The sequence below is a fragment of the Chiloscyllium punctatum genome, chromosome 8 (assembly GCF_047496795.1).
Source record: "Chiloscyllium punctatum isolate Juve2018m chromosome 8, sChiPun1.3, whole genome shotgun sequence".
Lineage (NCBI taxonomy): Eukaryota > Metazoa > Chordata > Chondrichthyes > Orectolobiformes > Hemiscylliidae > Chiloscyllium > Chiloscyllium punctatum.
In genome coordinates, this window is record NC_092746.1 from 128,154,002 (window position 1) to 128,181,112 (window position 27,111).

The 27,111-nt window shown below is 53.0% G+C and overlaps 1 protein-coding gene across 1 annotated transcript; it reads right to left on the reverse strand.

Annotated features, from left to right (window-relative positions):
- LOC140480294 (testis-specific serine/threonine-protein kinase 5-like) lies at positions 1–25,038 on the reverse strand. The gene is made up of 6 exons (XM_072574998.1): positions 24,841–25,038; positions 12,859–12,972; positions 11,262–11,464; positions 9,375–9,430; positions 1,098–1,227; positions 1–519 (listed from the first exon to the last, which is right to left on the reverse strand). Exons 1-6 carry the CDS (start codon positions 25,036–25,038, stop codon positions 384–386), a joined length of 837 nt encoding a protein of 278 aa, XP_072431099.1. The 3' UTR covers positions 1–383.
- Positions 25,039–27,111: the final 2,073 nt, after the last annotated feature.

The window sequence follows — 27,111 nt, forward strand, 5'->3', positions numbered from 1 at the left end:
ATTCCATAAATGAATACATTTTAAGACGTTACTCTGAAATTACAGTTTCCTGCCAGTACAAGCAATGCAGTGCCCCCACTGTTAGGAGGTGATAATAACACCATGACAAGTTGACATAGGCAAATCCCATTCAAATGCCAAGGAAAGTTATTCATGTCGGAGATAGCAAGGAGGGAATCTACAAATGGGGAATCGATCACGTCAATTGACCTGGTTCAAATATTCCCGGCTCGCTAACCCTGTTTTGGCTGGAAATTTTCCTGGAGCCTGTGAACAGTGTTTCTGCCCAAAGTTATGGTAGTGGAGAGGGAGCATTCACCTGTAATCTCCTTTGGACAACGCCACTAGGGACTAACCAGTCCATTTAGAAATAATCAAGAGATTTAAGCAGGGGGTTTGTTACCTGTTGACAAGCGTTCATTGTAGAGGATGCCACATTTAATCTCCTCTAGCAGTTTACTCGGCTGAAATTCAGTAAATGGAAGTTTTCCAGTCACCATAGCATAAAGAATGACACCCCTGGGGAGGGCAGGGGGATAAAAGAGAGAAAAATATAGAAACAGAACCAGAAAACGCAACAAACACTTAAGGGTGGGTCTGGAGAGTTTTCAGCCATAAGGCAGGGGAATTCCCAGGTAAGGAGACCAATCTGAGCCAGCATCTCAACACTTTGTGTAATTGGTGACTCTGGTGGAGTCTCTGGGCAAATAATTCAGAGGCATAGGCTAGAGCATTGTGGGAGGACTAGAGCATTATGGGAGCCAATAATGTGATAGGTTCAGATGTCACCAGTTAGTGAAGTTTAATTTAATTAATAAATCTGAAATTGAAAGCGAAACTCAGTTTCACAATCAGTGTTTCTATTGCTGGAAAACCTCAGCTGATCACCTCATGTCTTGTAGAGACGAAAATCCACCGTGCTTTCTTGGTCTGGTCAACATGTGACTCCAGACCAATAGCAATGTCCTCTGAAATGGCCACTCAGTTCAACAAGTGTCCCACCCACCTCCCACAGATGAGACCAAACCAACAGAGAGAGGATGCTGGGATGATCGGGATTAAGGAAGAGTGAAGTCGGGATTATTTCTCACTCTTACATGCTCCAGATGTCAGCGTGTTCGCCCTTATATTTCTGGCCTTGGAGAATCTCCGGGGCTGTGTACGGCATGGAGCCGCAGAAGGTGCTCATCAAACCGTTCTTCCTGCATCTGGTAGCCAAGCCAAAATCTGAGGAACAACAACTGTTCTATGGTTAAGGACAGAAGCACAACCAGGGATGGGGGAGATGGGATCAGCTGTTAGAGGGATCCAAGTAATGGAAAACACATACACAGTCCCAGAGGAAAACAGGTTTATGCTGACCGGATTCAGGGCTGTGAATCACCTTGAATATGACTCTCGATTGGCGATTTCATTGTAACACTGCAGCCCTTGGTAGAGTCCCTTTCCCTGGGTTAGGGGAGTCCAGAACTAGAATGCATAGGTTCAGGGTGAGAGAGGAAGATACAAAAGGGACCGGAGGTGCGTATATGGAATAAGCTGCCAGAGGAAATGGAGGCTGGTACAACATTTAAGAGGCATTTGGATGGGTATATGATTAGGAAGGGTTTAGAGGGATGCAGGCCAGGTGCTGGCAGGTGGGACTAGATTGGGTTGGGACATCTGGTCGGCATGGACAGGTTGGACCGAAGGGTCTGTTTCTGTGCTGTACATCTCTATGACTAAACATTGCCTTTACTGAGGCTAGCCCTGTTAACACACCTTACATTCTCACCCAAACGGAACTGCAGCACAAAATGTTTCCAGCAAAACTTCCCACATCCCATTCCCTGCATCCCTGTCCTTACTGACCAAAAGAAATCCCAGTCTGCAAATGGAACAGTTTTCAACTTATTCTCCATTAAGGACCTGTCAGTGAGCTATTTCTGTGTTAAGATGGTCTTGTCATTCAGTGTAAAGAAAAGTAAACAGGCATCCCTTAAAAATGACGAAATGCATTGGTGTTTGTGATGAAAGTTCAACAGAACCATTCAGAAAAGAAACAGCAGGGTCAGCAGGAGAAAACAAGAGAATGGCATTAGATGCATTGCTCATTTGATGGCTGGTATGAACACAATGGGCCAAATAGCCTACTGCACCGTGATTCTGTGAAATTCCTTCCTTATCTCTGTTGGCAGCATGGAGTCACACAGCACAGAAAAACCCTTCAGCCCAACCAGTCCAGGCTGACCAAGCTTTCTGAACAGAACTAGTCCCAATTGCCACGACATCCCTTTAAACCTTTCATATCCATGTACATCCAAACATCTTTTATATGCTGTCACTGTACCAGCCTCTACCATTTCCTTTGGCAGTTCATTCCATACATGCGCCGCCCTCTGTGTGAAAAAGTTGCTCTTCAAGTCTCTTTTAAATTTCTATCTTCTCACACTAAACCTATGCCCTCTAGCTTTGGATTCCATCACCCTGGGAAAAAGCCCTTGCTATTTACCTCATCCATGCCCTTCATTATTTTATAAACTTCTATAAGGTCACCCCACAGCCTCCTTCATTCCAGGTCAAAAAAAGTCCCACTTGTTCCCACCTCCAGTCTCAGTAACATCCTTGTAAATCTCATTTGCAACTTTTAATTACATTCTTTCTCTGGTGAGGTGACCAGAATTGTCTGCAATGTTCCAAATTTGACACTGTGAGAGATCTCTGTGTTCCTGCATTCTGGCCTCTTGAGCATCCTCCATTTTAATCACTCCTCCATTTTAATCACTCCTCCATTTTAATCACTCCATCAGTGTTGGCTGTGCATTTCAGCCCCTGGGCTCCACACTCTGGAATTCCCTCACTAATCCCAGCCACATCTCCCTCCTTCTTTAAGACAATCCTGAAATCCCTCCTCTCTAAAGCAAACAAAGCTTTTCATGTTGCATTCGTCAGGACAATTCGCAAGAATAAAAATACCATTTTTTCTACAGCATGAAAAGAGAGTGCTGATTGGTTGGCAAATGGAATCGAATCATATTCCTCTCCTCAGGGTCCTAGCTCTCTCTTTTGAAGAAGTAACAAAGAGGACTGATGTGAGCAGAGCGGTGGACATTCTCTATATGGACTTCAGTAAGGTGTTTGACAAGGTTCCCCATGGGAGACTGGTTAGCAAGCTTAGATCTCACGGAATACAGGGAGAACTAGCCTTTTGGATACAGAACTGGCTCAAAGATAGAAGACAGAGGGTGGTGGTGGAGGGTTGTTTTTCAGACTGGAGGCCTGTGACCAGTGGAGTGCTATAAGGATCGTTGCTGAGTCCACTACTTTTCGTCATTTATACAAATGATTTGGATGCGAGCATAAGAGGTACAGTTAGTAAGTTTGCAGATGACACCAAAATTGGAGGTGTAGTGGACAGTGAAAAAGGTTACTTCAGATTACAATGGAATCTTGATCAGATGGGCCGATGGGTTGAAGAGTGGCAGATGGAGTTTAATTTAGATAAATGCGAGGTACTGCATTTTGGGAAAGCAAATCAGAGCTGGACTCATACATTTAATGGTAAGGTCCTAGGGAGTGTTGCTGATCAAAGAGACCTTGCAGTGCAGGTTCATAGTTCCTTGAAAATGGAGTCGCAGGTGGATAGGATAGTGAAGGCGGCGTTTGGTATGCTTTCCTTTATTGGTCAGAATATTGAGTACAGGAGTTGAGAGGTCATGTTGCAGCTGTACAAGACTGTTGGAATATTACGTGCAATTCTATTCCATCCTATCGGAAGGACGTTGTGAAACTTGAAAAGGCTCAGAAGGGATTTACAAGGATGTTGCCAGGGTTGGAGGATTTGAGCTATAGGGAGAGGCTGAACAGGCTGGGGCTGTTTTCCCTGGAGCGTCAGAGGCTGAGGGGTGACCTTATAGAGGTTTACAAAATTATGAGGGACATGGATAGGATAAATAGACAAAGTCTCTTCCCTGGACTAGGGGAGTCCAGAACTAGAGGGCGTAGGTTTAGGGTGAGAGGGGAAAAATATTAAAAGGACCTAAGAGGCAATTTTTTCACACAGAGGATGGTACATGTATGGAATGAGCTGCCAGAGAAGTGATGGAGGTTGGTACAATTACAGCATTTAAAAGGCATCTGGATGAGTATGTGAATAGGAAGGGTTTAGAGAGATATGGGCCAAGTGCTGGCAAATGGAACTAGATTGGGTTGGGATATCTGGTCAGCATGGACGGGTTGGACCAAAGGGATTGTTTCTGTGCTGTACATCTCTATGATTCTCTGGGCTCTTCCTTACTGTCCACCAGAACCCTGCCTTCACAGGGCAATGGACACAGTGGGATTCCTACAGTTCCCATACTGTATGATTACCCTATCAGTAAACTTGCAAATGGGCCTGAGCTACTTGTTTAGAGTGTAATCCTGGTGCTGCAACAAGGCAATCCTGTGATTAATACCCTGAGCAGATCATACGCCTGTACATTGTGCTGACTCATTAAACCCCTAAGGTGGTCACTCTATGTTTCTGAAGAGTGACCAGACTACCTCAGGTTACTCTGGAAGGGAAAGGTATCTCAAAGGTTTGAACAAGACCATGTGACGTGGGAGCTGAAGCAAGCCATTTAGCCCAACGACTGTACTTTGCCTTTAGCTGACATCATTGGCTGAGCAACAGAACAGCAACAGAAACGGTGTTCACTTCAAACAGGTGAACGGTTGTGTACTCTATTTATGGGATATTGGCATCAATGACCTCCAACAACTGTCTGGGTGTATCACTACCTCGTATGGCAACTGTACCATTCGAGATCGGAGACAGTTACAGAGAGTGGTGAACTTGGCCCGGACACTCACAAAGGCCAACCTCCCATCTATAGAGTCCACCTACCAGGCCCGCTGTCAAGGAAAGGCCGCCAGCATTCTCAAAGATCCATCCTACCCTGGCAATATTTCTCTACAACCTCTACCATCGGGGAGAAGATACAGAAGCCTGACACACACACCAGCTGGTTTCGTAACAGCTTCTACCCTACTGTTGTTCGAATACTGAATGGACTCACAAACTCTTAACATTTGCCTGTACCTATTTTTTTTGCCACTGTTTACCTATTATTTACTATCTATGCTACTTAACTCTGCGATCTGCCTGTATTGCTAGCAAAACAAAGCTTTTCACTGTGCCTTGGTACACGGGACAATTCAATTCAATTCAACCACCGTCATAGCCCTTTGTGCTGGGTGTGCCAGCATTTATTGCCCGTCCCTAGTTGCCCTCTGAGAAGGTGGGGGTGAGCTGCCCTCCTGAACCGCTGCAGTCCATGTGCTGACGGAATTCCAGGACTCTGACCTAGAGACAGTGATAGGATCGTTGATATATTTGACTGGCCTGGGGGGGAAATTCCAGGGGGTGGTATTTCCATGTATCTGCTGCCCTTTTCCCTTTAGATGGAAATGGTTGTGGGCTTGGGAGGTGGTGTTGAAGGATCTTTGGTGAATTAGCGTCAGTGATGGACAAATGTATGTTTGTGGATGTGGTGCCATTCAAGAGGGCTACTCTGTCCTGGACGGTGTCACACTTCTTGAGTGTTGTTGGAGCTACACCCATCCAGGCAAGTGGGGAGTATTCCGTCACACTCCTGACTTGTGCCTTGTAGATGGTGGACAGGCTTTGGGGAGTCAGGAGGTGAGTTACTGCAGGATTCCTCACTTCTGAGATGCTCTTATAGCCACTATGTTTAGGTGGTGAGTCCCATTGAGTCCATATGATATCAAGAAATGGTAGGAGACACTGGATACTACAAAGGCTATGGACCCTGACAACATTCCAGCAATAGTACTGAAGACTTGTGCTCCAGAGGGGAGGGGAGAGGGACAGCCCTTGACATCAAGACTACATTTGACCGAATGTGGCATCAAAGAGCCTGAGCAAAACTGGAATCAATGGGTATAAGAGGATAAACCAAGACAAACTGACATTGGAGCCAGCCCAGAGAAGGGTCTGTCTTATGAGGACAGGTTGAGTAGGTTGGACTTGTACTGAGAGGAGATCTTACAGTAACATACAAGATTTATAAGGACCTTGATAGGGGAGATGTGGAAAGGTTGTGGGAGAGTTGAGCACCAGAGGCATCATCTCAGCATAGAATAATTGCACATTGAAGGCAGAGATGAGGAGGAATGTCTTCTCTGAGAGGGTGGTGAATCTGTGGAATTCTTTACCGCACAGGACTGTCAAAGCTGGGTCATTGAGTATATTCAGGCCTGAGATAGATCTTCAACCATTCAGGGGAGTCAAGGATTATGGGGGAAAGGCAAGAAAGTGGAATTAAGGATTATCAGATCACGATCTCATTCAATGACGGAACACGCCCGAAGAGCTGAATGGTCTACTTCAATCCTGACATTTTATGGTTTTGTGATTGAAGTCACAGCTGAAAATGTGTTGCTGGAAAAGTGCAGCAGGTCAGGCAGCATCCAAGGAGCAGGAGAATCGACGTTTCGGGCATCAGCCCTTCTTCAGGAATGAGGAGGGTGTGCCAAGCAGGCTAAGATAAAAGGTAGGGAGGAGGGACTTGGGGGAGGGGCATTGGGAATGCGATAGGTGGAGGGAGGTCAAGGTGAGGGTGATAGGCCGGAGTGGGGGTGGGGGCGGAGAGGTCAGGAAGAAGATTGCAGGTTAGGAATGCGGTGCTGAGTTCAGGGATTTGACTGAGACAAGGTGGGGGGGGGAGGGGAAATGAGGAAACTGGAGAAATCTGAGTTCATCCCTTGTGGTTGGAGGGTTCCCAGGCGGAAGATGAGGCGCTCTTCCTCCAACCGTCGTGTTGCCATGGTCTGGCGATGGAGGAGTCCAAGGACCTGCATGTCCTTGGTGGAGTGGGAGGGGGAGTTGAAGTGTTGGGCTACGGGGTGGTTGGGTTGGTTGGTCCGGGTGTCCCAGAGGTGTTCTCTGAAACGTTCCGCAAGTAGGCGGCCTGTCTCCCCAATATAGAGGAGGCTACATCAGGTGCAGCGGATGCAATAGGTGATGTGTGTGGAGGTGCAGGTGAATTTGTGGCAGATATGGAAGTATCCCTTGGGACCTAAGGGGGGAAGTGAGGGGGGAGGTGTGGGCGCAAGTTTTGCATTTCTTGCAGTTGCAGGGGAAGGTGCCAGGAGTGGAGGTTGGGTTGGTGGGGGGTGTGGACCTGACGAGGGAGTCACGGAGGGAGTGGTCTTTTCGAAACGCTGATAGGTGTCTGCGAGCTGGCGCGCACCGACCTTTACACCGCTGAGGCTAAACGCCAGCTCACTGTCTTTATTCCTGATGAAGGGCTTTTGCCCGAAACGTCGATTTCGAAGCTACTTGGATGCTGCCTGAACTGCTGTGCTCTTCCAGCACCACTAATCCAGAATCTGGTTTCCAGCATCTGCAGTCATTGTTTTTACCTAAATATAGTGGCTATAAGAGCATCTCAGAAGTGAGGAATCCTGCAGTAACTCACCTCCTGACTCCCCAAAGCCTGTCCACCATCTACAAGGCACAAGTCAGGAGTGTGACGGAATACTCCCCACTTGCCTGGATGGGTGTAGCTCCAACAACACTCAAGAAGTGTGACACCGTCCAGGACAGAGCAGCCCTCTTGAATGGCACCACATCCACAAACATACATTTGTCCATCACTGACACTCAGTAGCAGCAGAAATTCACCAAAGATCCTTCAACACCACCTCCCAAGCCCACAACCATTTCCATCCAAAAGGACAAGGGCAGCAGATACATGGAAATACCACCCCCTGGAATATCCCCCCCCCCCCCCCAGGCCAGTCACCATCCTGACTTGGAAATATATCAACGATCCTATCACTGTCTCTAGGTCAGAGTCCTGGAATTCCGTCAGCATTGTGGGTCAACCCACAGCACATAGACTGCAGCGGTTCAGGAGGGCAGCTCACCCCCACCCTCTCAGGGGGCAACTAGGGACGGGCAATAAATGCTGGCTTGCCTGAGAAGCCCATGTCTTGTAAATGGATAAAAGGTATGTTTCCCCTCTTGGACGAATCTAGAACTAAAGACCAGCTTTTAGAAATAAAACAAATGATGGAGATATGAAGAAATTTCTTTTTTTGTGGATTTTTTAGTGTCTGGAGTTCACTTCCTCAAACAGCTTCCTTAAAATTGATTCAAGGCTGTTCCATAGATTTTCAATCGACAAGGGGAGTCAAGTGTTATGGTGTGTTGGCCAGAAAATGGAGGTGAAACCACCACCAAATCAGCCAAAGATCTAATGGGATTAAAGCTGGCTTTGTGGGCCCTGTTCTGTTCCGAATTCTTATTTTCTTTGACCTAATGGCTTCAGAGAGTGTAGAAATCTGACTGTTTGATTCACAAGTGTACAACCCCTGTGAGAGTTTGGGACAGGTGTGGGAGTTGCTAATGGGGCTGCTTTATTCTGTTGAAAAGTTGGGGCATCTCAACCATATTTGTAGAAATGGAAACCCAAAGAACTGCAGGGGCTGCTAAATCCGAAACAAAAATCAGAAATTGCTGGAAAAGCTCAGCAGGTCTGGCAGCGTCTGTGGAGAGAAATCAGAGTTAACGTTTCAGGTTCAGTGACCCTTCCTCAGAGGAAAGCTGACCAATTCAAAACGTTAGTGCATCTGGATGTAGGTTTGTTGGAGGAAGGTTCATTTTCAGACGTTTCATCACCATAATAGGTAACATCTTCAGTGAGCCTCCGCACGAAGCACTGCTGATATTTCCTGCTTTCTATTTATATGTTTGGGTTTCTTTGGGTTAGTGATGTCATTTCCTGAGGTGATGTCATTTCCTGTTCTTTTTCTTAGCAGGTGGTAAGTGGGGTCAAGGTCAATGTGTTTGTTGATAAGAGTTCTGGTTGGAATGCCATGCTCCTAGGAATTCTCGTGTGTGTCTCTGTTTGGCTTTTCCTAGGATGAATGTGTTGTCCCAATCAAAGTGGTGTCCTTCCTTATCTCTATGTCAGGATACTAGTGAGAGAGGGTCATGTCGTTATGTGGGTAGTTGATGTTCATGTAACCTGGTGGTTAGTTTTCTGCCTGTTTGTCCAATGTAGTGTTCATCTTCTCAAAACTCGCTAACCAAAATGTTAACTCTGACTTCTCTCCGCAGATGCTGCCAGACCTGCTGAGCTTTTCCAGCATTGCCTGCGATTGGAACTTTTTCAAGCAAATATTACATTCCACTGTCCCTTATGCAAAATGCCAACCTTAAGCCATATGTTGCAATGTAGAGCTATAACTATCGTTCCCTGCTAGATTAATATGACGACAGTATATGAGGTGCTAACAGGTTCGAGGTACCTACAGGAGTCAGGATCATTGTCAAACAGTTTATGATCAATATCAAATCTAATCTTCAATTCGCCTTCTCTCACCTGTCAACTTCAGGGATCCTCTTTCGTCAAGTAAAATATTTTCACATTTCAAATCTCTGTGAAAGAGTTTTCAGCATATATTAGACAGCTAAGTCTTCCCAATGATACATGCTTATAAACAAATTTAGTAACGCTATCACTGCAACTTTGGCAGTGAGATTTCATCTCAGAATCCTGTCTAACAGGAATGTTCTCCTGGGGCAGGTACAGCTCGGGGTTAGGTATAGAGTAAAGCTCCCCTCTACACTGTCCCCATTAAACGTTCCTGCCGAAAGTACAGCACGGAGTTAGATATCTGAGAAAGTAACAGTGCTATTAATGCTGGACCGAACCCAGGTAATGTTCTGGGGCCTTGGGTTTGAATCCCGCCATGGCAGAATTTGAATTCAATAAAAGTCTGGAATTAACAGTCTAATGATGAACCCATTGTCGATTGATGGAAAACCCCATCTGGTTCAGTAATGCCCTTTCGGGAAAGAAACTGCCATCCTTACCTGGGTCTGGCCTCCATGTGACTCCAGACCCACAGTAATGAGGCTGACTCTGGGTAATTAGGGATGGGTAATGCTGGCCTAGCCAGTGTCACCCTCATCCTGTGAGTAACTGAGGAGACAAGATACAGAGGAAAGCCTCCTCCACTGTGTCCCCATCAAACACTTTGGGTAGGTTTGTGATAGGAAGGCGGGGGTGTGCGTTGGGGTATGTGAATAGGTGTGTGGGGCAGTGTGTGGATGGGGGTGTGTGGGGGGGTGTATGGTTGAGTGTGTGTGAGGGCTCTGTGTGGGTATGTGGGGGGTTGTGTAGGTGGCGGGTGTGGGAGGGGTGTGTGAGGCCTGTGTGTGGGTGGGTACGGGCTGTGGGAGGGTGGGAGGGTGTGTGGGTGGGTGTGTGTGTGGGTATGTGTGGGGGGTGTGAGTGCGTGGGTGTGGTGGGCTGTGTGTAGGGGGATGTGTGTGTGGGTCTGTGGGGGGGGGTGTGTAGGGGGGATGAGTGTGTGGATGTGTGGGGGGTGTGTGGGTTTGTGGGGGGTGTGGTGGGGTGTGTGTAGGGGCAATGTGTGTTTGGATGAGTGTGGATGTGTGGGGAATGTGTATTTGTGGGGGGGTGTGGGTCTGTGGGGGGGTGTGGTGGGATGAGTGTGTGGGAAGTGTGGGTCTGTGGTGGGTGTGTGTAGGGAGGATGAGTGTGTGGATGTGTGGGGGGTGTGTGGGTTTGTGGGGGGTGTGGTGGGGTGAGTGTAGCGGCGATGTGGGGGGGATGTGTGTATGGGTCTGGGGGGGGTGTGGGTGTGGTGGGTGTGTGTGTGTGGTGGGGAAATGTGGGTGGGTGTGTAGGGGGTATGTGTGGTGGGGTGTGTGGGTGGGTGTATGTGGGGGGTGTGGGTCTGTGGGGGGTGTGTTGGTCTGTGGGGGGTGTGGATGTGTGGGTGTGTGTGGGGGGATGTGTGTGGGTGGAGAGATGATGTGTGTGTGGATGTGGGGGGAGTGTAAGTGGGGGCGATGTATGTGCGGGGAGTGTGTGTGTAGGGGGCCGTGTGGGTCTGGTGGGATGAGTGTGGGGATGTGTGTGTGTGGGGTGTGGTGGGGTGTGGGAATGTGGGTGAGGTGTGTGGGGATGTGGGGGTGTGTGTGGGTCTGTGTGTGTTGGTCTGTGGGGGGTGTGGTGGGGTGTGTGTAGGGGCGATGTGTGTGTGAGTCTGTAGGGCTGGTGTGTGTGGGTGTGTGGTGGGTGTGTATGTGTATGGGGAGTATGGGAGAGTGTGTGTGGTGATGTGGTGAGGTGTTTGGGTGTCGGGTGTCATGGTGATGTAATGGGCTGGGTTGTAATGGGGGTACTCTCAGCCGGGTGGTAATTCTGCCCTCTCCCCCCCACCCCCCCCCCCGGTACCTGTGCACGATGTTCTTGCTGTGACAGTGTGAGACTGCTCCCACCAGCTCGGTGAAGAGGCGCGCGGCCTCCCCCTCCTGTAGTCCCAGAGCGAGTCTCCGGTCCGACAGGCGGTTAATATACTCCAGCAGGTCACCCTTCACGGCCAACTCCAACACCAGGTAGAGGCGGCTCACAGAGCAGAAGGTCTCATACAGCTGGATCTGGGGGGGGTGGAGGGACAAGGAGAGAGGGTGACGGGGGATTGGGAGGGGAGTTAAGGTGAGGGAACAGGAGGAGGATGGTGTGGGAGAGTGGAGTGAGAATTAGAGTGGGGGGAGCATGGGGGAAGGGGGCATCAGGTGGAGCATAGGAGGTGGGGGAAGGAGTGAGAGGCGGGGGCAAGGTGTTTGGAGATTAGATTAGATTACTTACAGTGTGGAAACAGGCCCTTCGGCCCAACAAGTCCACACCAACCCACCGAAGCACACCCACCCAGACCCATTCCCCTACATTTACCCTGCACCTAACACTACGGGCAATTTAGCATGGCCAATTCACCTGACCTGCACATCTTTGGACTGTGGGAGGAAACCGGAGCACCCGGAGGAAACCCACACAGATACGGGGAGAACGTGCAAACTCCACACAGACATATAGTCGCCTGAGGCAGGAATTGAACCCGGGTCTTTGGCACTGTGAGGCAGCAGTGCTAACCACTGTGCCACCGTGCCGCCCATGGTTGGGGGAGAGGTTGGTGTGAGATCACAGTGGGGAGAGAGGCAGGGAAGTGGGGAAGGGGAGAGAAAGAGAGTGAGAGAGGGACTGAGACATAGAGAGATAGGGATAGGGAAGAGAAATTGGGAGACGAAGGGGGAATAGGGGATGAAACGGGGAGAGAGGGAGAGGAGGAGGAGGGCAGAGAGATGGAAAGGAAAGAGGGTGTGGACGACAGAGAGAGAGGAAAAGGGGACAGTGAGAGGTGTGTGTGGGTATGAGAGAGAGATGGAGAAAGAGGAAGAGGCAGAAAGATGAGAGGGAAGGAGGGATAGATGGTGGAAAAGATAGGGAGGTAGAAATGGAAGAGGGAGAGAGAGAGGAGAGGAGGAGGGGCAAAACGAAAAAGGGAGAGAGAGTTTGTCTCTTTTATTCATTTTCCCCATGTCTGACCTCCCCAATGCAACAAACTGAGAGCATGGATCTGTGCTCGGGGGAGGGGAACAGTCACACAGGAACTAACTGTCCGTGAGCTGGTTAACTGTGGGGGGCCTCACACAGCCCCTAAACACTGTGGGGGTGGTGGGATAGTCGCGGGGAGAGAGGAGGTTCCTTACCCAGCCCCCTATGTCTGCTCGACCAGGGTGGTCCTCACAGTCAGAGTCACCCCCTCCCACCTCGAGCTCAGAGACCCCGGCTGTGCCAAAGAAAGGACAAGGGAGAATCTGCATTGCCCACGTCACCTTTCCCGTCCCCTGGGACCGCTGCTGGCCAGGCTGTGGGAGGGTCTGTTGCAGGGGCAGACAGGGCACGCGAGACCCCACCCCCCAGCTCTGGGCCTGGCCTGCGGCCGGGTTCATACAGGCCTGAGCCTTAGACAGGAAACGCCTCGTGTTCATACCACGTTCGGGTGTTTGTAGGTGCTCAGCAGAGCGTTGATTTCCCGGGACAGACACCGTTGGGACTGCTGTTGCTGCTGTGACCGCTGACGGATTGGGATGACCTTAATGGCGACCTGCAGAGACAGGGCAGAACACGGTTAAAGCTTCCTCCACCGTCTAAAATCTTTCCAAACTTCCACCAAGGCTGATGTCCTGATGAAGTGTTACGCCCAAAACGTCGACTCTCCTGCTCCTCGGATGCTGCCTGACCGGCTGTGCTTTTCCAGCCCCACACTCTTGGACTCTGAAGGCATCCTGTCCTTTACTACAAGAGAAATTGGACAGACATGTGCCTCAGTGAGACAGGACACTGGTGTGACCGTGTCTTCAACACTGTGTGCGGTTTTAACACATGGGAGGGGAATCGGAGAGTGAAACCTGGAAGGTGGGGTGGGGGGGAGTTTCCTGAAGAGGGAGTGTTGTACAGCCTGGGTTTGTTCCCACTGGGAACGTAGAAGAGTGAAGTTTGACCCGATTGAAGAGTACACAATCCAGAATGGACTTGACAAGGTGGACGTGGGAAAATTGTTCCCTCTGGTGGGTCAGTCCAGAACGAGGGGGTCACCCTTTCAGGGAAAAAGACAAAGAGCGATTTTTATTTTTTTGCTCGTTGGGTTGTGTGACTTTGGGAGTCAGTGCTGCAGCAGGCTGTAGGGGTGGGGGTCATTGAGACCCTTCGGCCCAACCCGTCTGTGCTGACCAAGTTTCCCAAACTAAACTCGTCCCGTTTGCCTGCTCTAGGCTCACATCCCTGTAAACCTTTCTCTATCTGGGCACTTGTCCAAACATCTTTGAAATGCTGCCATTATACTCGCCTCGACCACTTCCAAACACGCACCACCCTCTGTGTGAAAAAGTTGCCCCTTCCATCCCTTTTGAATCTTTCCTCTCTCACCTTAAACCTATACTCTCTTGTTTTGGACTCCCTCACCCCAGGGAAAAGACCTTGTCTATTTACCCAATCCATCTCCCTCATGATTTTATAAACCTCTATAATCTCTCAGTCTACTGTGCTCCAAGGGAAAAAAGTCCCAGCCTATCCAGCCTCTCCTTATAAACTAAACCCTCCGGTCCCAGCAACAGGCTGGAAAATCCTTTTTTTCACCCTCTCCAATTAAATAACATTCTTCTGCTATGTTTACAACAGACATGGAATAAGTCTTGGCACCTGAAATGTTACCGCTGTTTCTTTCGCCACAGATATTGCCAGGCCTGCTGAGTTTCTCCAGCATTTTCTGTTTTTATTTCAGTTTTCCAGCAGTCCACAGTAGTTTGAGTGGATGGATTCTCGGTACGCGGGGAGTCAAGGGTTATTGGATTATTGAAGGATGTGAAATTCAATAAGTAAATAGACCGGCCTTGAGAAGGCACAAGGGGTTAAATGGTCTGGTTCTGCTCCCAGGTCAAGCCCAGAATGACATACATCCAGAGAAGATCAATTCTAGCCTGTTCGAATACAGGAAAGCAGCCGCTCAGCAAGTGCACAGCACAGGCTATGCGTACACTACAGGGGAGACAATGGTATACTGATATTATCACCAAACTATTAATCCAGAGACCCAGGTTCAAACCCTGCCACTGCAGATGGTGGAATTTGAATTCAATACAAATCTGAAATTGAGAGTACAACACTGACCCTGAATCCATTGTTGATTTTTGGAAAACCCATCTTGTTTGGTAAATGCCCTTGAGGGAAGGAAACTGCCTGGTCTGGCCTGCACATGACTGCAGACCCACAGCAATGTGGTTGGCTCTGAATTGTAGTGATGAGCAATAAATACTGCCGAGCCAGTGATGCCTGAATCCCGTGAAGGAATAAAAACGATCTCACAGACAACAATGTGGGAATGATCAGAACACCCGTTCTAGAGGTGTTGACTCCCTGCACTGCGCCACTCTCTCAGCACTGACCCTCCGACAATGCGGCACTCCCTCTTCACTGACCCTCCCACATCACCCACTCCCTCAGCACTGACCCTCCGACAATGCGGCACTCCCTCTTCACTGACCCTCCCACATCACCCACTCCCTCAGCACTGACCCTCCGACAATGCGGCACTCCCTCTTCACTGACCCTCCCACATCACCCACTCCCTCAGCACTGACCCTCTGACAGTGCGGCACTCCCTCAGCACTGACCCTCCGACAGTAGCGCTCCCTCAGCACTGACTCTACAACAGTGCGGCACTCCCTCAGCACTGACCCTCCGACATTGCAGCGTTCCCTCAGCGCTGACCCTCCAACAGTGCGGCACTGCCTCAGCACTGACCCTCCGACAGTGCAGCACTCCCTCAGCGCTGACCCTCTGACAGTGCGGCGCTCCCTCAGCACTGACCCTCCGACAGTGCTGCACACTCTCGGCGCTGACCCTCTGACAGTGCAGTGGTCCCTGAGTACTGACCCTCTGACAGTGCGGAACTCCCTCATCACTGACTCTCTGACGGTGCAGTTCTCCCTCAGCACTGACCCTCTCAGAGTGCGGCACTCCCTCAGCACTGACCCTCTTACGTTGCGGTGCTGCCTCATCACTGACCCTTCAACAGTGTGGCACTCACACAGCACTGACCCTCCAACACTGTGGTGCTCCTCAGCATTGACCCTCTGACATTGTGGCACTCCCTCAGCACTGACCCTCTGACAGTGCGGTGCTCCCTCAGCACTGACCCTCCAACACTGTGGTGCTCCCTCAGCACTGACCCTCTGACATTGTGGCACTCCCTCAGCAGTGACCTTCTGACATTGCAGCGCTCCCTCAGCACTGACCCTCTGACATTGTGGCACTCCCTCAGCAGTGACCCTCTGACAGTGCGGCACTCCCTCAGAACTGACCCTCCGATAGTGCAACATTTCCTCAGCACTGACCCTTCAAATGTGTGGCACTCCCTCATCACTGACCCTCCAACACTGTGGTGCTCCCTCAGCAGTGACCCTCTGACAGTGCGGCACTCCCTCAGCACTGACCCTCTGACGTTGCGGTGCTCCCTCATCACTGACCCTTCAACAGTGGGGCACTCCCCCAGTACTGACTCTCCAACACTGTGGTGCTCCCTCAGCACTGACCCTCTGACATTGTGGTACTCCCTCAGCACTGACCCTCTGACATTGTGGTACTCCCTCAGCACTGACCCTCTGACAGTGCAGCACTCCCTCAGCTCTGACCGTCTGACAGTGCGGCACTCCCTTAGCACTGACCCTCTGACAGTGTGGCACTCCCTCAGCACTGACCCTCCGACGGTGCAGCACTCCCTCAGCACTGACCGTCTGACAGTGCGGCACTCCCTCAGCACTCACCCTCTGATGGTGCGGCACTCCCTCAGCACTGACCGTCTGACAGTGCGGCACTCCCTCAGCACTCACCCTCTGATGGTGCGGCACTCCCTCATCACTGATCCTTCAACAGTGCGGCACTCACACAGCACTGACCCTCCGACAGTGCCCACTCCCTCAGCACTGACCCTCCGACAGTGCAGCACTCCCTCAGCACTGACCCTCTGACGTTGCGGTGCTCCCTCATCACTGACCCTCCAACACTGTAGTGCTCCTTCAGCACTGATTCTCTGACAGTGCGATGCTCCCTCAGCACTGACCCTCCGACAGTGCGGCGCTCCCTCAGCACTCACCCTCTGCCAGTGTGGCACTCCCCTCAGCACTGACCCTCCGACAGTGCAGTGCTCCCTCAGCACTGACACTCCGACAGTGAGGCACTCTCTCAGCACTGACCTTCCGACAGTGAGGCACTCTCTCAGCACTGACCTTCCGACAGTGAGGCACTCCCTCAGCACTGACCCTCCGACATTGCGGCACTGCCTCAGCACTGACCCTCTGACAGTGCGGCACACCCTCAGCACTGACCCTCTGACAGTGCATCACTCCCTCAGCACTGACCCTCTGACAGTGCGGCACTCCCTCAGCACTCACCCTCCGACAGTGCGGCACTCCCTCAGCACTGACCCTCCGACAGTGCGGCACTCCCTCAGCACTGACCCTCCGACAGTGCAGTGCTCCCTCAGCACTGACACTCCGACAGTGAGGCACTCTCTCAGCACTGACCTTCCGACAGTGAGGCATTCCCTCAGCACTGACCCTCCGACAGTGCGGCACTGCCTCAGCACTGACCCTCTGACAGTGCGGCACTCCCTCAGCACTGACCCTCTGACAGTGCGTCACTCCCTCAGCACTGACCCTCTGACAGTGCGGCACTCCCTCAGCACTCACCCTCCGACAGTGCGGCACTCCCTCAGCACTGACCCTCCGACAGTGCAGCACTCCCTCAGCACTGACCCTCTGACAATGCGACACTCCACAGCACTGACTCTCTGACGGTGCAGTTCTCCCTCAGCACTGACCCTCTGACAGTGCGGCACTCCCTCAGCACTCACCCTCTCACAGTGCGGCACTCCCTCAGCACTGACCCTCTCACAGTGCGGCACTCCCTCAGCACTGACCCCTCAAATGTGTGGCACTCCCTCATCACTGACCCTCCAACACTGTGGTGCTCCCTCAGCACTGACCCTCTGACATTGTGGCACTCCCTCAGCACTGACCCTCTGACAGTGCAGTGCTCCCTCAGCACTGACCCTCTGACATTGTGGCACTCCCTCAGCACTGACTGTCCAACAGTGCAGCACTCCCTCAGCACTGACCCTCTGACGTTGCGGTGCTGCCTCATCACTGACCCTTCAACAGTGCGGCACTCACACAGCACTGACCCTCCAACACTGTGGCACTCCCTCAGCACTGACCCTCTGACATTGTGGCACTCCCTCAGCACTGACCGTCCGACAGTGCAGCACTCCCTCAGCACTGACCCTCTGACAGTGCGGTGCTCCCTCAGCACTGATCCTCCGACAGTGCAGCACTCCCTCAGCACTGACCCTCTGACAGTGCGGTGCTCCCTCAGCATTGATCCTCCGACAGTGCAGCACTCCTTCAGCATTGACCGTCTGACGTTGCGGTGCTCCCTCATCACTGACCCTTCAACAGTGCGGCACTCACACAGCACTGACCCTCCAACACTGTGGTGCTCCTCAGCATTGACCCTCTGACATTGTGGCACTCCCTCAGCACTGACCCTCCGACAGTGCGGCACTCCCTCAGCACTGACCCTCCGACAGTGCGGCACTCCCTCAGCACTGACCCTCCGACAGTGCCCACTCCCTCAGCACTGACCCTCCGACAATGCTGCGCCCCCTCAGCACTGGCCCTCCAACAGTGCAGTGCTAACTCAGCACTGACTCTCCGACAGTGAGGCACTCTCTCAGCACTGACCCTCTGATGGTGCGGTGCTCCCTCATCACTGACCCTCTGACAGTGCGGCACTCCCTCATCACTGACCCTCCAACACTGTGGTGCTCCCTCAGCACTGACCCTCTGACATTGTGGCACTCCCTCAGCAATGATCCTCTGACAGTGCAGCACTCCCTCAGCAGTGACCCTCTGACAGTGCAGCACTCCCTCAGCACTGACTCTCCAACAGTGAGGCACTCTCTCAGCACTGACCCTCCGACAGTGAGGCACTGCCTCAGCACTGACCCTCTGACAGTGCGGCACTCCCTCAGCAGTGACCCTCTGACAGGCGGCACTCCCTCAGCACTGACTCTCCAACAGTGCGGCACTCCCTCAGCAGTGACCCTCTGACAGTGCGGCACTCCCTCAGCAGTGACCCTCTGACAGGCGGCACTCCCTCAGCACTGACCCTCCGATAGTGCAACATTTCCTCAGCACTGACCCTCCGACAATGCAGTGCTCTCTCAGCACTGATCCTCCGACAGTGCGGCACTCCCTCAGCACTGACCCTCCGACAATGCAGTGCTCTCTCAGCACTGATCCTCCGACAGTGCGGCACTCCCTCAGCATTGACCCTCTGACATTGTGGCACTCCCTCAGCAATGATCCTCTGACAGTGCAGCACTCCCTCACCAGTGACCCTCTGACATTGCGGCACTCCCTCAGCAGTGACCCTCTGACAGGCGGCACTCCCTCAGCACTGACCCTCCGACAGTGCGGCACTCCCTCAGCAGTGACCCTCTGACAGTGCGGCACTCCCTCAGCAGTGACCCTCTGACAGGCGGCACTCCCTCAGCACTGACCCTCCGATAGTGCAACATTTCCTCAGCACTGACCCTCCGACAATGCAGTGCTCTCTCAGCACTGATCCTCCGACAGTACAGTTCTCCCTCAGCATTGACCCTCGACAGTGCGGCACTCCCTAAGCGCTGACCCTCCAACAGTGTGGTACTCCCTCAGCGCTGATCCTCCGACAGTGCAGAGATCCCTCAGCACTGACCCTCTGACCGTGTGACGCTCCCTCAGCACTGACCCTCCGACAGTGCGGCACTCCCTCAGCACTGACCTTCTGACAGTGCGGCGCTCCCTCAGCACTGACCCTTCGACAGTGCAGCACTCAATCAGCACTGACCCTCCTACAGTGTGGCACTCCCTCAGCTCTAACCCTCTGACAGTGCGGCACTCCCTCAGCATTGACCCTCCGATAGTGTGGTGCTCCCTCAGCACTAACCCTCTGACAGTGCAGCACTCCCTCAGCACTGACCCTTCATATGTGCGGTACTCCCTCATCACTGACCCTCCAATACTGTGGTGCTCCCTCAGCACTGACCCTCTGACATTGTGCCACTCCCTCAGCACTGACCCTCCCACAGTGCAGTACTCCCTCATCACTGACCCTTCGACAGTACGGCACTCACTCAGCACTGACCCTCCAACAGTGAGGTAGTCCCTCAGTACTGATCCTCCGACAGTGCAGCACTTCCTCCGCACTGACCCTCCAACACTGCGGTGGTCCCCCAGCACTGATTCTCTGACAGTGCGATGCTCCCTCAGCACTGACCCTCCGACAGTGGCGCTCCCTCAGCACTGACCCTCTGACAGTGTGGCACTCCCTCAGCACTGACCCTCCGAAAGTGCAGTGCTCCCTCAGCACTGACACTCCGACAGTGAGGCACTCTCTCAGCACTGACCTTCCGACAGTGAGGCACTCTCTCAGCACTGACCTTCCGACAGTGAGGCACTCCCTCAGCACTGACCCTCCGACATTGCGGCACTGCCTCAGCACTGACCCTCTGACAGTGCGGCACACCCTCAGCACTGACCCTCTGACAGTGCATCACTCCCTCAGCACTGACCCTCTGACAGTGCGGCACTCCCTCAGCACTCACCCTCCGACAGTGCGGCACTCCCTCAGCACTGACCCTCCGACAGTGCGGCACTCCCTCAGCACTGACCCTCCGACAGTGCAGTGCTCCCTCAGCACTGACACTCCGACAGTGAGGCACTCTCTCAGCACTGACCTTCCGACAGTGAGGCATTCCCTCAGCACTGACCCTCCGACAGTGCGGCACTGCCTCAGCACTGACCCTCTGACAGTGCGGCACTCCCTCAGCACTGACCCTCTGACAGTGCGTCACTCCCTCAGCACTGACCCTCTGACAGTGCGGCACTCCCTCAGCACTCACCCTCCGACAGTGCGGCACTCCCTCAGCACTGACCCTCCGACAGTGCAGCACTCCCTCAGCACTGACCCTCTGACAATGCGACACTCCACAGCACTGACTCTCTGACGGTGCAGTTCTCCCTCAGCACTGACCCTCTGACAGTGCGGCACTCCCTCAGCACTCACCCTCTCACAGTGCGGCACTCCCTCAGCACTGACCCTCTCACAGTGCGGCACTCCCTCAGCACTGACCCCTCAAATGTGTGGCACTCCCTCATCACTGACCCTCCAACACTGTGGTGCTCCCTCAGCACTGACCCTCTGACATTGTGGCACTCCCTCAGCACTGACCCTCTGACAGTGCAGTGCTCCCTCAGCACTGACCCTCTGACATTGTGGCACTCCCTCAGCACTGACTGTCCAACAGTGCAGCACTCCCTCAGCACTGACCCTCTGACGTTGCGGTGCTGCCTCATCACTGACCCTTCAACAGTGCGGCACTCACACAGCACTGACCCTCCAACACTGTGGCACTCCCTCAGCACTGACCCTCTGACATTGTGGCACTCCCTCAGCACTGACCGTCCGACAGTGCAGCACTCCCTCAGCACTGACCCTCTGACAGTGCGGTGCTCCCTCAGCACTGATCCTCCGACAGTGCAGCACTCCCTCAGCACTGACCCTCTGACAGTGCGGTGCTCCCTCAGCATTGATCCTCCGACAGTGCAGCACTCCTTCAGCATTGACCGTCTGACGTTGCGGTGCTCCCTCATCACTGACCCTTCAACAGTGCGGCACTCACACAGCACTGACCCTCCAACACTGTGGTGCTCCTCAGCATTGACCCTCTGACATTGTGGCACTCCCTCAGCACTGACCCTCCGACAGTGCGGCACTCCCTCAGCACTGACCCTCCGACAGTGCGGCACTCCCTCAGCACTGACCCTCCGACAGTGCCCACTCCCTCAGCACTGACCCTCCGACAATGCTGCGCCCCCTCAGCACTGGCCCTCCAACAGTGCAGTGCTAACTCAGCACTGACTCTCCGACAGTGAGGCACTCTCTCAGCACTGACCCTCTGATGGTGCGGTGCTCCCTCATCACTGACCCTCTGACAGTGCGGCACTCCCTCATCACTGACCCTCCAACACTGTGGTGCTCCCTCAGCACTGACCCTCTGACATTGTGGCACTCCCTCAGCAGTGACCCTCTGACAGTGCAGCACTCCCTCAGCACTGACTCTCCAACAGTGAGGCACTCTCTCAGCACTGACCCTCCGACAGTGAGGCACTGCCTCAGCACTGACCCTCTGACAGTGCAGCACTCCCTCAGCACTGACTCTCCAACAGTGAGGCACTCTCTCAGCACTGACCCTCCAACAGTGAGGCACTCTCTCAGCACTGACCCTCCAACAGTGAGGCACTCTCTCAGCACTGACCCTCCGACAGTGCGGCACTCCCTCAGCACTCACCCTCTGACAGTGCGGCACTCCCTCAGCACTGACCCTCTGACAGTGCGGTGCTCCCTCAGCACTGACCCTTCAAATGTGTGGCACTCCCTCATCACTGACCCTCCAACACTGTGGTGCTCCCTCAGCACTGACCCTCTGACATTGTGGCACTCCCTCAGCAATGATCCTCTGACAGTGCGGCACTCCCTCAGCAGTGACCCTCTGACAGGCGGCACTCCCTCAGCACTGACCCTCCGACAGTGCGGCACTCCCTCAGCAGTGACCCTCTGACAGTGCGGCACTCCCTCAGCAGTGACCCTCTGACAGGCGGCACTCCCTCAGCACTGACCCTCCGATAGTGCAACATTTCCTCAGCACTGACCCTCCGACAATGCAGTGCTCTCTCAGCACTGATCCTCCGACAGTGCGGCACTCCCTCAGCACTGACCCTCCGACAATGCAGTGCTCTCTCAGCACTGATCCTCCGACAGTGCGGCACTCCCTCAGCATTGACCCTCTGACATTGTGGCACTCCCTCAGCAATGATCCTCTGACAGTGCAGCACTCCCTCACCAGTGACCCTCTGACATTGCGGCACTCCCTCAGCAGTGACCCTCTGACAGGCGGCACTCCCTCAGCACTGACCCTCCGACAGTGCGGCACTCCCTCAGCAGTGACCCTCTGACAGTGCGGCACTCCCTCAGCAGTGACCCTCTGACAGGCGGCACTCCCTCAGCACTGACCCTCCGATAGTGCAACATTTCCTCAGCACTGACCCTCCGACAATGCAGTGCTCTCTCAGCACTGATCCTCCGACAGTACAGTTCTCCCTCAGCATTGACCCTCGACAGTGCGGCACTCCCTAAGCGCTGACCCTCCAACAGTGTGGTACTCCCTCAGCGCTGATCCTCCGACAGTGCAGAGATCCCTCAGCACTGACCCTCTGACCGTGTGACGCTCCCTCAGCACTGACCCTCCGACAGTGCGGCACTCCCTCAGCACTGACCTTCTGACAGTGCGGCGCTCCCTCAGCACTGACCCTTCGACAGTGCAGCACTCAATCAGCACTGACCCTCCTACAGTGTGGCACTCCCTCAGCTCTAACCCTCTGACAGTGCGGCACTCCCTCAGCATTGACCCTCCGATAGTGTGGTGCTCCCTCAGCACTAACCCTCTGACAGTGCAGCACTCCCTCAGCACTGACCCTTCATATGTGCGGTACTCCCTCATCACTGACCCTCCAATACTGTGGTGCTCCCTCAGCACTGACCCTCTGACATTGTGCCACTCCCTCAGCACTGACCCTCCCACAGTGCAGTACTCCCTCATCACTGACCCTTCGACAGTACGGCACTCACTCAGCACTGACCCTCCAACAGTGAGGTAGTCCCTCAGTACTGATCCTCCGACAGTGCAGCACTTCCTCCGCACTGACCCTCCAACACTGCGGTGGTCCCCCAGCACTGATTCTCTGACAGTGCGATGCTCCCTCAGCACTGACCCTCCGACAGTGGCGCTCCCTCAGCACTGACCCTCTGACAGTGCGGCACTCCCTCAGTGGCCCTCTGCCAGTGAGGCACTCCCTCAGCACTGACCTTCCAACAGTGTGGTGCTCCTCAGCATTGACCCTCTGAAATTGCGGCACTCTCTCAGCACTGACCCTCCGACAGTGCGGCGCTCCCTCAGCACTGACCCTCCAACAGTGCGACACTCCCTCAGCATTGACCTTCTGACAGTGTAGCACTACCTCCGCACTGACCCTCTGACAGTGCGGCACTCCCTCATCACTGATCCCCTGACAGTGCGGCACTGCCTCAGCACTGACCCTCCGACAGTGCGGCACTCCCTCAGCACTGACCCTTCGACAGTGCAGCGCTCCCTCAGCACTGACCCTCCGACAGTGCGGCGCTCCCTCAGCACTGACCCTCCTACAGTGCGGCGCTCCCTCAGGACTGACCCTCCGACAGTGCGGCGCTCCCTCAGCACTGACCCTCTGCCAGTGAGGCACTCCCTCAGTGGCCCTCTGCCAGTGAGGCACTCCCTCAGCACTGACCCTCCGACAATGCGGCGCCCCCTCAGCACTGACCCTCCAACAGTGCAGTGCTCCCTCAGCACTGACCCTCTGACAGTGTGGCACTCCCTCAGCACTGACCCTCTCAGCACTGATCCTCTGAAAGTGCGGCACTCCCTCAACAGTGACCCTCCGACAGTGCGGCACTCCCTCAGCACTGACCCTCTTTCAATGCAGTTCTCCCTCAGCACAGACTGTCCGACATTGCGGCACTCCCTCAGCTCTGACCCCTGACAGTGCAGTGTTCCCTCAGCATTGACCCTCTCAGCACTGACCCTCCGACAGTGCGGCACTCCCTCAGCACTGACCCTCCGACAGTGCGGCACCTTTACCTGGTCAGGCCTACAAGGGACTCCAAACCCTGCAGCAATGGGAATGTCTCTTAAATGCCTCCTGAAATGGCTTAGCAAGAGTTTCAGTAAAGAGTAAAATATCTTGAAGGGTTGAAACTGGATGGAGCAGCTGGTGATGACTCGGCCCCATAACACTGCCACATGCTCTTTACTAACATTGTCAGGTTTGGGCTAACGCTGGGAGTGTTCTCTCTCAGACCAGCCAACAACCACCTCAAATATTCATCTCCTTCAACAGCAGCTTCCAACCCCATGACCACTTCCATCTCAAAGGACAAGCCCAGCAGAGACATGGGAACACCATCCTCTGCCCATCCTTCCAGGCCATTCACCATCCTGACTTGGAAATATATCGCCGTTACTTCACTGTCGCTGGGTCAAAGTCCTGGAATTCCCTCCCTTAGGGCATTGTGGGTCTACCTACATCACATGGACTACAGCGGTTCAAGAAGGCAGCTCTCCCCCACCTTCCATCCAATAAAAGAATTTCTAAAGATATTGGCCAAGTGTTGGCAAATAGCCCTAGATTGGGTTGGGATATCTCAGTGGCATGGACGAGTTGGACCGAAGGGTCTGTTTCTGTGGTGGACATCACTGTAACTATATAAAAATACTTACCCTCTTCTCTTTCTTGTTGTGGAGACCAACAGCCAATCGGAAATTGCAGCAGATCTTATCCTGAGTTGGGACTGCCAGATACACTCGGGAGAATGAACCGGAGCCGATCTTCCTGGTGAGCAGGTAGCCCCTCTCCCTGCACTCACTCACCTCATCCACCTTGGCTTCATCCATAACCAGTGACCCAGACTTGACCATGTGTGCCTTGGGAGGCTGGGAGGGAGCAACGACCATCAGGAAAGGCCAGAGGCCTCAGTTCATCCTTGATGCTTCTTCGTGGGTCAGGCAGGTCCAGTGTAATCATACGGCCATTCAGGAAGGTATCTGGTGACGGTGTGGTTCGAGAGTTTGCAATCAGGCTCTCTCCCTTCCTGTCCTGGTCAGTTTGTGCCGTTTCCTGAGAGGCTGATTTCCAAATTCTCTTTCTAAAAGAAAATACACCGTTCCAGAATGTGCTTTTTTTTTTGGCCAATAGAACAATCTAGAATTGGAACCTTCCGGGTGTTCCACACTCCAGTCAGTCTTTGTTCAGTGCGACGCTGTATGTGTTTAACTCCCACCGTCCCAGTCCCTCGGCTTGCTGACCTTACGCCATCTCCCAGTCTGACCACACCTCAACTATCCTCATGTTTGGAAATCCCCCTTTCCGTTCTGTCAGCGCCATGGCAACCGAATTCCTTGGCCAGGCTCCTTGATAACACTTTCCTTAACTCACTATCGATGAAATGGGAAGTAACTCAAGCAATTAGCATTTATCAATAACGTTGTATTTGTATCGATGGTGGTTTACACAACTAGTTTACAGGAGTTAATGCCTCAGAATAAGACTAGACCCTTTGGGCCCTCTAGCCTGCTCTGCTGTTCCAGATCAAAATGGGAGTTGCTGGTGTTGGACTTGGGTGGACACACGACACCAGGTTACAGTCCAACTGGTTTATTTGAAATCATAAGCTTTTTAAGTGCTGCCCCTTCATCAGCGCTCCAAAAGCTTGAGAGTTCAAATACATCTGTTGGACCCTAACCTGGTGTCGTGTGACTTCCGACCCTGTTCCAGATCAGGTCTGATTGGGCCCCATCTCTAATGTGCTGGCCTTGGAGGGGGTCCAGAGGAGTTTACCAGAATGATCCCGGTGGCGGGGGGGGGGGGGGGGGGGGGGGGGGGGGGGGGGGGGGGGGGAGGTGAAGGGTTTGTCACATGAGGAGGGGTTGAGGGCTCTGGGTCTGTCCTTGATGGAGTTTAGGATGGGGGGAGGAATCTGATTGAAATTACCAAATACTGAGAGGCCTGGATACCGAGTGGACGTAGGGATGTTTCTACGAGTAAGAGAGACTAGGACCGAAGGGTACAGCCTCAGTGTGAAGGGATAGCTCTTCAGAACTGAAATGGGGAGGAATTTCTTCAGACTATGGAGGGCTATGGAGGCCAAGTCATTGTATTTAAGACAGAGATAGATAGGCTGTTGATTAGTAAAGGGATCAAGGGTTACAGGGAAGAGGCAGGAGAATGGAGTTGGGAAACATATTAGCTACAATTGAATGCTGGAGCAGACTCAATGGGCTGAATGGTCTAATTCTGTTCCTTTACTGTATGGTTTTACAATCGTATCATCTGCTTCAATGTCAGGTTTCCATGCTAATCCAACATTCCCTGATGTTGTTAGTAATGAGAAATCTATCACAGTCTCCCTTGAATTTAATACCATCAGCTTCCATAGTTCTCAGAGGCAGAGAACTGAACCCTCTTACCAAAGAGGTTCTTCCTCACCTCTGTGCCATACCGGCTTGGCCCTGATTCTGAGACTGTGTCTCTTGGTTGTAGACCACAGAGCCAGGTCAAACATCCTTCCTGCATTTACTCCGTCCACCCCTCAAAGTATTCTGTAAGGTTCTGTGAGGTTGCCTCTCCTTCTGAACTCCAGGGAATATAGGCCCAACCTTCTCAAAATCTCCTCATGGGACAGTCTCATTACCCCAGGAAATAGTCCGGTGAACCTCCATCATGTTCCCTCTGTGGTAAGTATGTCCTTCCTTAGGCATGACTGTGAGAACTGGGAACAGGAGTAGGCCATTCAGCCCCTCAAGCCTGCTCCACCATTCAACAGGATCCTACATTCCTCACATCCATTTTCCTGCCCTTCCCCCAACTTATCAAGACACTCTTGATCTCAGCCTGAAATGTCCACAATGACTCTGCCCCCTACAGCTCTCTGTGGCAATGAGTTCCGAAGACTCTCAATTCTCTGAGAGAAGCAATTCCCTCCTCATCTCAGT